This window comes from Condylura cristata, unplaced genomic scaffold, assembly GCF_000260355.1.
Source record: "Condylura cristata isolate star-nosed mole 26May11 unplaced genomic scaffold, ConCri1.0 scaffold00003, whole genome shotgun sequence".
NCBI lineage: Eukaryota > Metazoa > Chordata > Mammalia > Eulipotyphla > Talpidae > Condylura > Condylura cristata.
In genome coordinates, this window is record NW_004567104.1 from 29,650,149 (window position 1) to 29,662,219 (window position 12,071).

At 36.9% G+C, this 12,071-nt stretch overlaps 1 protein-coding gene across 1 annotated transcript; it reads left to right on the forward strand.

Annotated features, from left to right (window-relative positions):
* Positions 1 to 8,560: 8,560 nt before the first annotated feature.
* On the forward strand, positions 8,561 to 11,934 carry SMCO1 (single-pass membrane protein with coiled-coil domains 1). Its single transcript, XM_004675424.1, has 3 exons — positions 8,561 to 8,586; positions 10,867 to 11,016; positions 11,478 to 11,934. The coding sequence occupies exons 1-3, from the start codon at positions 8,561 to 8,563 to the stop codon at positions 11,932 to 11,934; spliced, it is 633 nt and encodes a 210-aa protein (XP_004675481.1).
* Positions 11,935 to 12,071: the final 137 nt, after the last annotated feature.

Here is a 12,071-nt window from a genome sequence, read left to right on the forward strand (position 1 = left end):
AAGAATAAGCTGAGGTTATGAATAAACAAGTGACTCAGCAAAAGCTACAACAGAGATTAGAGGCCCAGGTAATGTGTCAAGAGTTAAATTCCTTTTCATCATGACCTAATTGCTGTCCCTGGATATAACCTGATTGGTCTGACTTAGTAGTTCTTAGCTTGCTGTTTACATTGCCAAAGAGTCTAGTCCCATAGGTGGGGAGATGTTTCTCAGAGAAGGGGGCATGGCTGCATTAAGAATCCGAAGATCTCCAAACAGCTACTGATATTTTGTTAAATTTCCTGTGAGAATTGTATACTAAGTGAACTGCTCTTAGATTAGCTCTTTTTCTATAGTTTGACTCAGTTTGCAAGCATGTCTGGATGAATTTAGGTAATGAGTTTCAAGAAACAAAGGTAAACAAAAGAAAGCAACTCACCCTAGGAAAAAAAAAAAGCCAGGCTATCATTTTGTATGTAATTTAGGTCTAGTTGTTGGCCAGTCATTCAGATAAGAACTTCAAAATTGAACAGATAAGCACTTAAATAGTCACCCTTCAGAAGTGGACTTCCAATCTACCCCCAACCCCTGACAACTAGTAGGCTGAAAATGTCCCAAGGAGAACAGGTTCTAATCCCTTGAACCGGTCAATGCTACATTATTTGGGAAAAGGATCTTTACAGATATAATTATAGATCATAAAGGATTATGTTAACCATAGTTAGTGTACACTTGTCTATTAGAATGACATGGTTAAGGACAAGATTTCTTTCCTATTTAGTTCTGACTTTATGATTTGGCCTGTCTTGGACCCACCTACCTCCACCTGACACAAATAGTCATCATTAAATACCGAGTCAAGGGAGATGAAAATGCTGAGCTGTGGAAAGAAAATAATGACAACTGGCGGCAGGATTACCAAGCAACTAAACTCTGCCTGTTCTGGAGATTTTAATGCCAACTTCAGGGATATGTGTATCTTTTCCAACCAATAATTTATAGCCCTCCACAGGTTCATTTTACATTTGATACTCCCCTTCCAAATTACCATGAGGTGTCTGCAGGAGGGAAGATTGATCATTCCACTGGGCTAAGCTTCTTCAGAGACTGACTTAAGTAGAGAGCTCAGAGGGACATCTTGTGCTAGAGTGAACAAGGTACTCTGCTATCACTTCAAAGGAGGATTTAATCTAGGCCAGGACAGGATGTGGGAAAAATCCTGAACACTTCCGTAACACCTGGAGAGTCCCTGCCATACCCTGCTACTGTTGGTGGAAGAAAGGGCTGGGCAGGAAGTAAAATGATGTTTACCCAGGGCTTGGGGGGGGGGGGCGGAGGGTATAGAGGGGAATGGGAGAGATGTTGTTTAAAGTTGTTTAAAGCAACTAGCAGGTAAGTCCTGGAGACCTATTAGACCTAATTATAGATAACAAAAGTGTTTTATAAACAATTTGTTTAGAGGCTAGATCTTACTTAATTATTGGCCCAGTAAAGGTAATAATGCTACAATGGCAACTATATTCCAAGTTAAATACATAAAGTAAATATGTTGTACACCTTAGACCTACAGGTGGTAGTGTCATAAGTACCTCAATTTTTAAAATTAAGATAGAATATTATGTGAGCTATAGGAAGTTACATACCTATTGACTGATGAGAGCATTTAGGTTAGTGTATTATACTCAGGAAAGAAAGCAAGTTGAATAAAATTGAACAGAACATACTTGAATGTGAAAGTACTATCATCACTATAACCTGGTGAAAAGAAAATTTGTCATTACCATAAGAAACCCCATATCCATTTTCTCCTATCACAACATTCCAGGCAACCATTATATTTTACCGCTCTAGACATTTCATATAAATGGAATCATATAATGTGGTCTTTGTGACTGGCTTCTTTTACTTAGCAAAATGTCTTCAAGAGTTATACCATGTTGTGGCATATATCAGTACTTGGTTTCTTTCTAGTGCCAAATATTTAATTTTATGTATATATTATATTTTGTTTAAGCACTCATCAACTGATAGATATTTAGGTGATTTCCACTTTAGGGCTCTTATGAATAATGCTGCTGTAAATAAGCATACAACAAGAAGGAGGAGTGCTGGATCATATGGTAATCTCACGTTTATGTTTTGAAGAACTACCAAAATGATTGCATGCATCATTTTATATATCCAGCAACAAAGTATGAGGATTCCCACAGCCTCATCAAATTTGTTATTTTCTATATTTTTTATTAGTGTTATCCAAGTGGATGTAAAATAGTAGCTCATTGTAGTTTGGGTTTGTATTTCCCTAATGACTAACAAGCTTGAGCATACTGGCATGTGCTTACTGACTTGTGATCCGTGACAAAAACTTTTTCAGCAAAGTCGCCACACTAATTCATTTTATGCCATTATATATGAAATTGCTGGAACAACTGGTTATCATATGCCAAAAATTTAACCCAAACCTTATCTCACACCATAAGTAACGGATCACAGTACTAAACATAAGCGTTAACACTAAAATTTAAGAAACAAAGATATTTGTGACCATGAGCTAAGGCAAAGATTTCTTAGATGACCTGTAACATGACCTGTAAGAGAATAAAAAATTTAGACAAATTAAACCTCATCAAATGGAAAATTTTGCTCTTAAAAAAACTTTTTAAAGAAATGAAAAGCAAGCCATAGAATAGGAGAAAATATCTGTAGGAGACATGCTAAAAGAATTACATGCCACATGGGTGACTTGGTGATGGGAAACCCGCGGGGATTACAATTGAGATGGAAAAAAAAATGTACAAAAATGATGTAAAAATAAACTGTTATAAAAAATATTAAAAAAAAATTACATGCCAAACATATAAGAAACTCATAACTTAATGAGAGGACACTTCAATTAACAATGAACAAAGGATCTGAACAGAGGATAAGTGATTAGCCGATAAGTACATGAAAAGGTGCCTGACACTAATAGTCATTAGGCAAATGTGAAATGACACAAGTTATATCTATACATTTCCATCAAAAGGACTGAAAGACTGAATGCTGGTGAGGCTGCAGAGTATCTCTCATAGGTTGTTGGTAGATATGAAAATCTGAACTGTCACTTTTGAAAAGAATACTGCAGTTTTTATGATATCAAATAAATACCAACTATATGATCAAACAATTCCATGCTTAGGTATTTGCCCAAGAGAAATTAAAATGTACATCCACACAAATATCTCTACCTTAATGTCTATAACCACTTTATTCCTAATAGCCAAATTGTAAACAAAACAAGTGTTTGTCAACTGGTGACTATTTGAACATATTGCTCTATATCCATACAGTGGAATACTACTAAGCAAAGTAACGAAGTATTGACATATACAACATCATGGTTGAATCTTAAAGCATGAGACATGAAAGAAGCCGCACACACAGTACTGTATGGTTCCATATGACATTCTAGAAGAGGCAAAGCAGAAAGTAAATCAGATTATCTCGGTCAGAGGCAGGATACAGGATTGATTGCAAAGAAAAACAAAGGAGTTGGGAGAAGTGAATAGTGATGTTCTCTGAGCTTTACTGTGAGTATGGTATTGTTATATTACTGAAAACATTTGTCAGATCTCATCTAATTGTGTTTTTTAAATTATCTTATTATATCTAAATTATGTCTCAAAGTTGATTTTTACAAAATATTGCTTGCTATATAAAAGAGTCAAGCAAAGTGGTTTAGTTCTCTTTTCAAATCTGTCATCACTTCGTACCCTCATACATACAAAGTCTGGGACTTCCGTTACCATAATTTGTCTTGCTCTGATTTACCCTACCAATTTTTACTTACAATAAGTATTTTGTCCTTTAGTTTCACAACTTAACCATTTTTGATCCTTTCTTATTCTAGTTTAAAGTTATAATGGGGCCCTCCCTGGTGGTAAAGCAGGTTAAAGCACAGCACAAAAAAGCTAAAGCAACGTCAGCATGAGTTTGATCCCCGCCCAGAAAGTGACCCACATGGCACAGCAGACCTCTCCTGACCCACCCACTACTCCCCTCAACAGTGTACTTTGTCAATCAACCTGTTCTGCTCCCCACTCTTTCTCTGGTGAATTTTCTCACCATCCCTGCACCTCCGGCTTGTACCCTAGTTCTGTATGCATAAATAAATAAATCTTTAAAAAATTATAATGTTAGAAATAATAATGCAGAGTTTAAGCTGGGCATGTGTTTGAGAACACGCTGGTTTTCAGGAGACAAGTCTCACAGGTCACTAGAGTGATTGAATACAGTGTCAATAAGCCTTTCCCCAAAGCTCCACCATCAATTCACTCACAACAGTAGCAATAGTAACAGGAAGTCTTTATCATGTCATACAGAATTTTTGGTTTGAAAAATTCATAAAATCTAAAAATGTTTTTAATGACAGGTGTTAGTATTATAGTTTTTTTAATCTAAAATTTATGAACTAAAAATGCATAAACCAAATCATGTAGGAATTCAAACAAACATGTTTTAATTAAGTCATTCCCTGTCCAAAGAGTTATCAATTTGTCAAATGTAAAATAATCTCCCTCTAAAGCAATTTGTTGCCAAATCCATGATGTGAGCTCATTTAGTTTCAGTAAAATATCATCTATAATCATAAAAAGTTAATGTTGATAATTAATTGTTTTGTAAATTGGTTTGTACTTAATATGTAGGTTTGATTTTATACATGCTTAAGAATTACAAGTATAAAAAGTTCACACCTAATGTTAGGTATAAAATACTTAAGCAACAATATACTAAAACAGTTTTAGTATAATGATGAAATAACAATCATAGAAGTTTAATAATTTTTTCTTTTAAATGTATATGGTAGGGTCTCCCTGGAAAAGCAAGGGTAAGTCTCAGCACTATGAAGCTATGAGCAGGAGACAGATCCCTAGCCAGGGAGCTGACCACAGGGTGCAGCAGACCTCTCCTGTCTTACTTGCTGCCCCCTTCAGCAGTGTATTTCAGTCCATCTGCCTGTTCTGTCCCCACTGTTCCCTGGTGAATCCTCTCACCCTCCCTGCACCTCTGGCCTGCACCCCAGCCCTTATGTGCATAAATAAATAAATCTTAAAAAAAAAGAAAAACATATGCAGTACGCAGGCCTCCCTGGTGACACAGGGGTTAAAATCTCAGCACTATGAAGCTTTCAGCAGCTACTGTGACTGAGTTTGATCCCCAGCCAGGGAACTGACCACATGGTGCAAGAGACCTCTTTTGTCTCCCCTGAACTCCCCTCTGCAGTGTGTTTCAGTCAGTTCAGCTGTTCTGTTCCCCATTCTGTCTCTGGGGAATCCTCTCAATTCCTACACCTCTGATCTATACCCCAGCTCTTGTATGCATAAATAAATAAAATAAATCATTAAAAAAAAACAGTATAAGATACTCAAGCTTGAGTGCATGGGCTTGTAGACAGAATCCTGAAAATCTTGATGTCCCTTAGCATATTCAGATGACACCTTGATTAGGTCAGTGATATTGCTGGGGAATGTGGGAAAATAAAAAGGTTGAAATTCATTGCTTGCTGTGGAGGAATGTATTATGGAAAAGCAACAGAGAATTTTTCAGTATAAACTCTAAAGTAACCAGGTAGAAAAACATTATCAGTAGAAGGTATTGGAGTAATAAATGAAACCCAGTTTTCCGGTTTCAGTGACTGGGTGGATCCTGATACCTTAAATCCAGGTAAGGAGTGCAAGAGGGTTTGACTACTTAGACATACCTTATCTGCCCTGACTGACCCTGACTGACCAGCCATTCTGGTGTTATTATCACCAGCTCTCTAAATTGGCTTTTATTAGTCAGGACTCTTGCGAGAAGCAAAGATAATTTGGAGTCTGTTACTGGACTAAATTAGAGGGAGAACTATGCAGCCACTTTTCTGGCTCTTTGTTTCCCTTAATTTTCTTGCTCATTGAATTGCTCATTTTTTAACAACACATGCAAGTTTCAAGAGTTTAACTTCATACTCAGTAAAGGTATATATCACACTACATCCATAACCAAAATTCTAGTATTATTTAGCACTACCAAGATGATCCCCCTACCAGTCCATCCATCCCCTTAACTCTATTTTTCTTTTTAAAGATTTATTTGTGCATACAGAACTGGGGTACAGGCCAGAGGCTCAGGGGCGGTGAGAAGCTTCACCAGAGACGGAATTTTTCTTTTTAAAGATTTATTTGTGCATACAGAACTGGGGTACAGGCCAGAGGCTCAGGGGCGGTGAGAAGCTTCACCAGCAACTCTATTTTTCTAATTGAGCTTTCTGTTCTTGTGTATCTTGCCCTTCAAATGTATAATTGCCAAACTTAACTAGAAAAGGAAAAATAGGGCCCTCCCTGGTGGTGCAACCAGTTAAAGGGAGGCACTGTGAAGCTATCCACAGCCACTGCAGCATGAGTACAGTCCGTGGCCAGGGGGGTGACCCACATGGTACAGCAGACCTCTGCTGAACTACCTGCAGCAGTGTATTTCAGTACATCTGCCTGTTCTGCTCCCCACTCTGCCTCTGGTGAATCTTCTCACCCTCCCACTGTACCCCAGCTCTTGTATGCATAAATAAATAAATTTTTTAAAAAAATATCCAACGAATGAATAAATCTATGACCTAGCTCTATCTAGTTCAAATGTTTTTTTTCTTTTCTTAAAATTAAGGTAACAATGATTCATACCAGTGTATAAATTTCAGGTGTACTGCTTCACACCTTGACATGTACACATATATATATATACACCATATTGCAACCACCAACAAAGGTCAGATTTCCACCATGATTAAATCAACATCCTCCTTCCACTGGCTCCACTACTCCCCCCAACTCCTTTACCCTTACTCATAGCCATTCTGTTGTCAGACTCTAAGTGCTTTGTTTCATTTGTTCGTTTGCTTTCTGATTGTTTTTAAGATTTATTTATTTATGCATACAAGAACGGGGGTACAGGTCAGAGGTACAGGGTGTGACCTCTCACCCCAAAGACAGAGTGGGGAGCAGAACGAGCAGATCTACTGAAATACATTGCTGAGTAAGACAATGGGCAAGACAGGAGAGGTCTGCCATGCCATGTCGGTCAACTCCCTGGCCAGGGGTTTAACTCATGCTGCAGTGGCTGCGCATCACTTCATTGTGCCATGCTTTAACCTGCTTTGTACCAACAGGGAGGGACCTGCTTCGATTCTTCATCTTCCAGTGTATGAGTGAATTCATGAGGGATTTATTTTTCTGTCTGACTGATTTCACTTAACATAATCCCCTCATATTCCATCCATGTTTCAGGAAATGGCAAGATAATGCTTTTGTTTTGTTTATATAGCTGAATAATATCCCATTATGTATATATACCATATCTTCTTTATCGCCTCATGTCTCAATAAGCACTAAAGTTGTTTCCATATCTTGTCTATTGAAAATAGGATGGCAAAGGACATAAGGGTTCATGGTTGTTTTTCTCTGATGACTCTTTTGCTCAAAACATACCTATTCATTATTGCGAACACATCAAGTACCTTGCTATCTCTGTGATTTTACTCATACAATTTCTCCAGATATACCTTCCTCTCCTCTTATAACCTGCATTTTCCTTTAGGCCAACTCTAAATCCTACCTTCAATGTGTGTGTTCCCCAATTATCAAAAGTTCAGTAATCTACTCTCTTATTTATGAACTTTATGGTCTGTATTGATTTATCATACAACATTGAAGTTTATGTCTTATTTCCCCAACTAAAGTTTAAACCCCATGAATTAAGGAATCCTGGTTTTATTTCTAATAGCTAGTTGTTTTTTTTTTTACTGAGTAACATTGTTTTATAGCACTGTGTATATTTTAGTACAGCTTCACACTTCTTCACACTTCTTGCTATATACTACCCACCAGCAAAATGTCAAATGTCAAAATGTCATAGCTTTCCACTACAGTTCACTTGATCCCATCTACTTTTTACTCCCCTTCTAATCCTAGAAGCTCTCAATAAATAGCTATTAGTTTCTAATGACAGATTTTCAGTATTGATGGAGTATATAATAAAATATCTCATATGCTTGTTAAGTCTCAGTTATTTAATAAATGAGTACTTAAAATTTGAGAGTAATGTTCTAATCAAATTTATATCTACACACACATTTGTACATTTATATAACACACACATTTGTATATTTATATATGTTTGTCAGAATATATAGAGCCACAATTACATCAACTTGTCATGCTATGTTGATGCACTGTGGTTCACTTTTCAAAGGCAAATATCAATAGTGCATTCCAGGACACCTGCATTCACATGGTCAGCTCTTTGAAACTATATTTGGATGTACAAGCTATTAAAAGCATCTTGTACTGAGTGACCTTTCCAGGAGACTTCAGATTGAGTTCTCATCCTGCTGCTGCCTATTGTGGAGTAGAAGACAACAGAAGACCCTGGACTCAAACCTCTCCCGGGTTTTTGTTTTGCTTGTTCGGTTTCCTTTCATTTTGTCTTAAGAAGATGAACAATGAAACCACAACCCTTATATCCTTAAAGGAGGCAATGAAAAGGTTCTAAGGGTTACAGGGAGGGAACAAGTATGGGTCTGCTTTTCTGGGAAGATGGGTTAGAGTAGAATAAAAATAAAAATGGGCAAAGTACTACAGGCATGCAAATTAGAATTGTGTCTTTGTTGAAGTGGTTTAAGTCTTCCAAGTTCAAGAAATAGATACATATATAATAAAGAAAAACCTATTCCCAAGTGCTAGAATTCTACTCAAAGCATATGCTAAATGATAAGTATTCAATAATAAGTAAAATGTGGTTGCTGCCCTTAAGGATATCATCACCTGTAAAGATAACAGAAATATAATACTTCTAAATTAATGTGATTAACTTTGTAATTGTGATTTCCTAAAGGACTAAGAAAATATAAAGCCTTGATTAATTTTGCCTTCAATACTAGGAAAGGAACACTTCATAGAGGGATATTTACACTGGATCTTGTAAGTGTTTGAGTAGGTGTTCATATGAAGGAAAAAATATGGGAAGGAATTCCAGGTTGAGGAAAGCACACAATAGCCGTGGAAGCTTGAAACCACACATTATGTTCAGCCAAAGGCTGGGTATCTGACGGAATTAGTGACTAGGGTAAGTGGGAGGACTGGCAGAAGTATGGGGTAAAGAGTAAGTAAAGGCCTTTATGTTTTCTTCTGAGGAAGTCTAACTTCAGTCTAACAATATCACTGGGCAAGTTAGGGCAGCATAAAATGTATATAATCAGTTAAATTACCCAATCAGAATCACGTTTTAGAAGAATGTGTCTAGAGGGTAGAGTAAGGTAGCAGAAACTGAAAGCAGGGATCCAATTAGGCAAGTATAACGCTCAGTTCAGGTAAAACATGGTGATTATCTGGTTTAGTGGAGATGGAGAGAAAGGTATAGGTTAGATATGTATGAATGGAAAGGGAGGAAAAAACGTGAGAATTATTCTGAGATTTCTGGTCTAAGACAATGATGTGATAAACTGAGCTGAAACAGAAGACTCAGAAACAGGAGACTCAGATTTGCAGATTTACTCTTAATGATGACAGATTTACTCTTAATGATGACAGAATTCCAAAGAATCACTACAATAGTAAATAAACTTTTATATTCATTGACAAGCAAAAGTTCCTCTCAAGAATTTGCTCTAATATATAGTCTTAAAGGTCTAAAAGTTAATACAAACAATGATAGCTAACATTGGTTTGACACAGAGATTGGTGGTATATTAGGTGATGTGGGCCTACACTCCTATAAAACACACATTATACACCGAGTCTTATCTGTGTGTAAATAGAATCCAAAGCACAAAGCAAATTCCACCAAAATGAGAAGAGAAAGAGGGGAAAGGAGGAGTGCAAGGGGGACAGTAAGAGAGAGATGATACCAGAAGTTGAGTTAACCGTGGGAGAAGTTGAGGAACAAGAAGAGAAGATGGTCAAAGGCAGAACCCTGAGCAACCTACTGTACTCAGGTCACTGGACGTAGAATCTCAGCGAAGTGACATGTATATCTGTATATCCTTTATTCATTAAAAACTATGTGGATGACTTCATGCAAGTGAGTTGTGTTGCTACAGTTCTCTGTGGTTCATTTAGAGGTGATTCTTGTGCCATAGCGCCCCCTGATGATTAAGGTGGTTCAGAGCTATTCAAACACCCCTGTTGGATTACATAGCTCAGCATCTCATTAACATCACAGATGTCAATCATCTCTGCTAGGAAACTGGAGATGAGTATAAAGAGGTCTGAGAAATAGTATCTGTACCCTCCCTCTAAGAGCTTACCATATATGAAAAACTAGTTCTTAAAAATAACGTAGGACATAGGGAATGACATGTGGACATTTAGGAAGATTGAGGCAGGATGGAATTTTGGCTGACCCTTTAAGGAAAGGTAGGATATGAACAGTCAAAATAGAGTAGGGAGCCACCTTATTAAAAACTGGTCCCACCGTTAGCTAACTCTATGACTTTTGCTCATAATCTCTTTGAAACTCAATTTATTTATCTATAAAATAAAAAAAAAAGACTGCTTCACTTCTATGGTTGTTGTGAGAATCAAAGTAATGCTTGTAAAAATACTTTTTGAAGGCAAAGTACAATACAAAAATAAGACTTGACAGATAATTCAAGCAGTTATTAGGTAATTCAAAAGTTTCTAATATAGGAATGCAAGAACTAGAATGAAGACTAGACAATAGCAAATTGGCACATCTGTTCATAACCTTAAATCTGAATAAATCTGAATAGGTACTAAGATTTGCTAGTGTTTACCAACAATATATCAGAGCTTTGTCTTAATGCAAAATCTTAGTTTTATTATCTGACCTAAACAAACCTTTGATTCTTTTACTCTGTAGAGTAGACTACAAACTTCAAGCTCTGGAAGCACGGTTCAAAGAACTAGACCTTATCAAGGATGACCTGACACAAAAATTTGAACATTATAGCAAGACTCTGGCAAGCCAGTCAGCCCAAGATGAGCTGTGGACAGCTGTTCTGGCACTCAAGTAAGTATCCAACGAGAAAACATGTGATATTTTGTGACTTTGTGAGAGACTGCAGTGATCATCCTAAAGTAAAATTCCTTAATATAGTTCCAACAAAGGTTGTAAAAAATTTAAGGCTCTTTAAATTGATTCATTCAAAAAGAGATTAATTTGAGTACCTGCTTATATGCCAAAGACAGTTGTATACATCTCACCACAGACTCTGGCTTGCCAAAGTCTTACTAACACAGAAAATGGATAATATAACTCCTCTACTACTGAGAAATTTAGAGTATAAGTAGCCTTTAAAATTAAGCTACCTAGTTTAGTACAGGCCCTATTTCTGAAGCAAGTCTTTTCTAAAATACCATCACTGATTTTGTTGGTGTGTTTGTACCTTTATGAGTTATTATCCTAAAGGAATTCTTGTATGTTTGTCCTTATGATTTCTACTGCTAAAGAAGCCATTACATTTTTTGTAGGTTTACATCAATGGAACTGAATATTTTATACAGCTATGTCATCGAAGTACTTATCTGTCTGCACACACGTGTTCTTGAGAAGCTGCCAGATCTGGTGAAAGGTCTTCCCACCTTAGCATCAGTCCTTAGACGAAAAGTCAAAAACAAACGCATCAGAGTTGTGTGGGAGTCTGTCCTAGAGGATTATGGGCTACAAGAAGGAGATATCACAGTGCTTTGTACCTTCTTTATTGCACATGGTAACAAGGCAGAACATTATACTGCTAAGGCGAGGGAGATGTACATCAAGGATGTCACTTTCATCATCACTAATATGGTAAAGAACCAGGCTTTGCAACATGGTTTGCTGAGGGCTGTTCAGGTCATTGAGAAGGGAAAAGCAGTGAAATCTCCTGAAGAGCAAAAAACATCCCTAGCAGAGTTGATACCATCAGTAAAGAACTACCCTATGAACTAAAGATTCCCTTTCTAGTCATTTATCATGCAAAGGGAAAAATAAATATGTATAATTTGTTAAAGCCTTATTTTTATAGCAAAAGTAAGGGGAGTGCTAAAGAATCATAATAAATAGATATAATGGATACTTTCTATGTG

Excerpts from the sequence above, each read along its gene's own strand:
- SMCO1 (XM_004675424.1), top strand. The coding sequence starts at position 8,561 with ATGGGTCTGCTTTTCTGGGAAGATGG. Across the intron at positions 8,587-10,866 it reads CTGCTTTTCTGGGAAGATGG|AGTAGACTACAAACTTCAAG; the intron begins GTTAGAGTAGAA and ends TTTACTCTGTAG. Across the intron at positions 11,017-11,477 it reads ACAGCTGTTCTGGCACTCAA|GTTTACATCAATGGAACTGA; the intron begins GTAAGTATCCAA and ends CATTTTTTGTAG.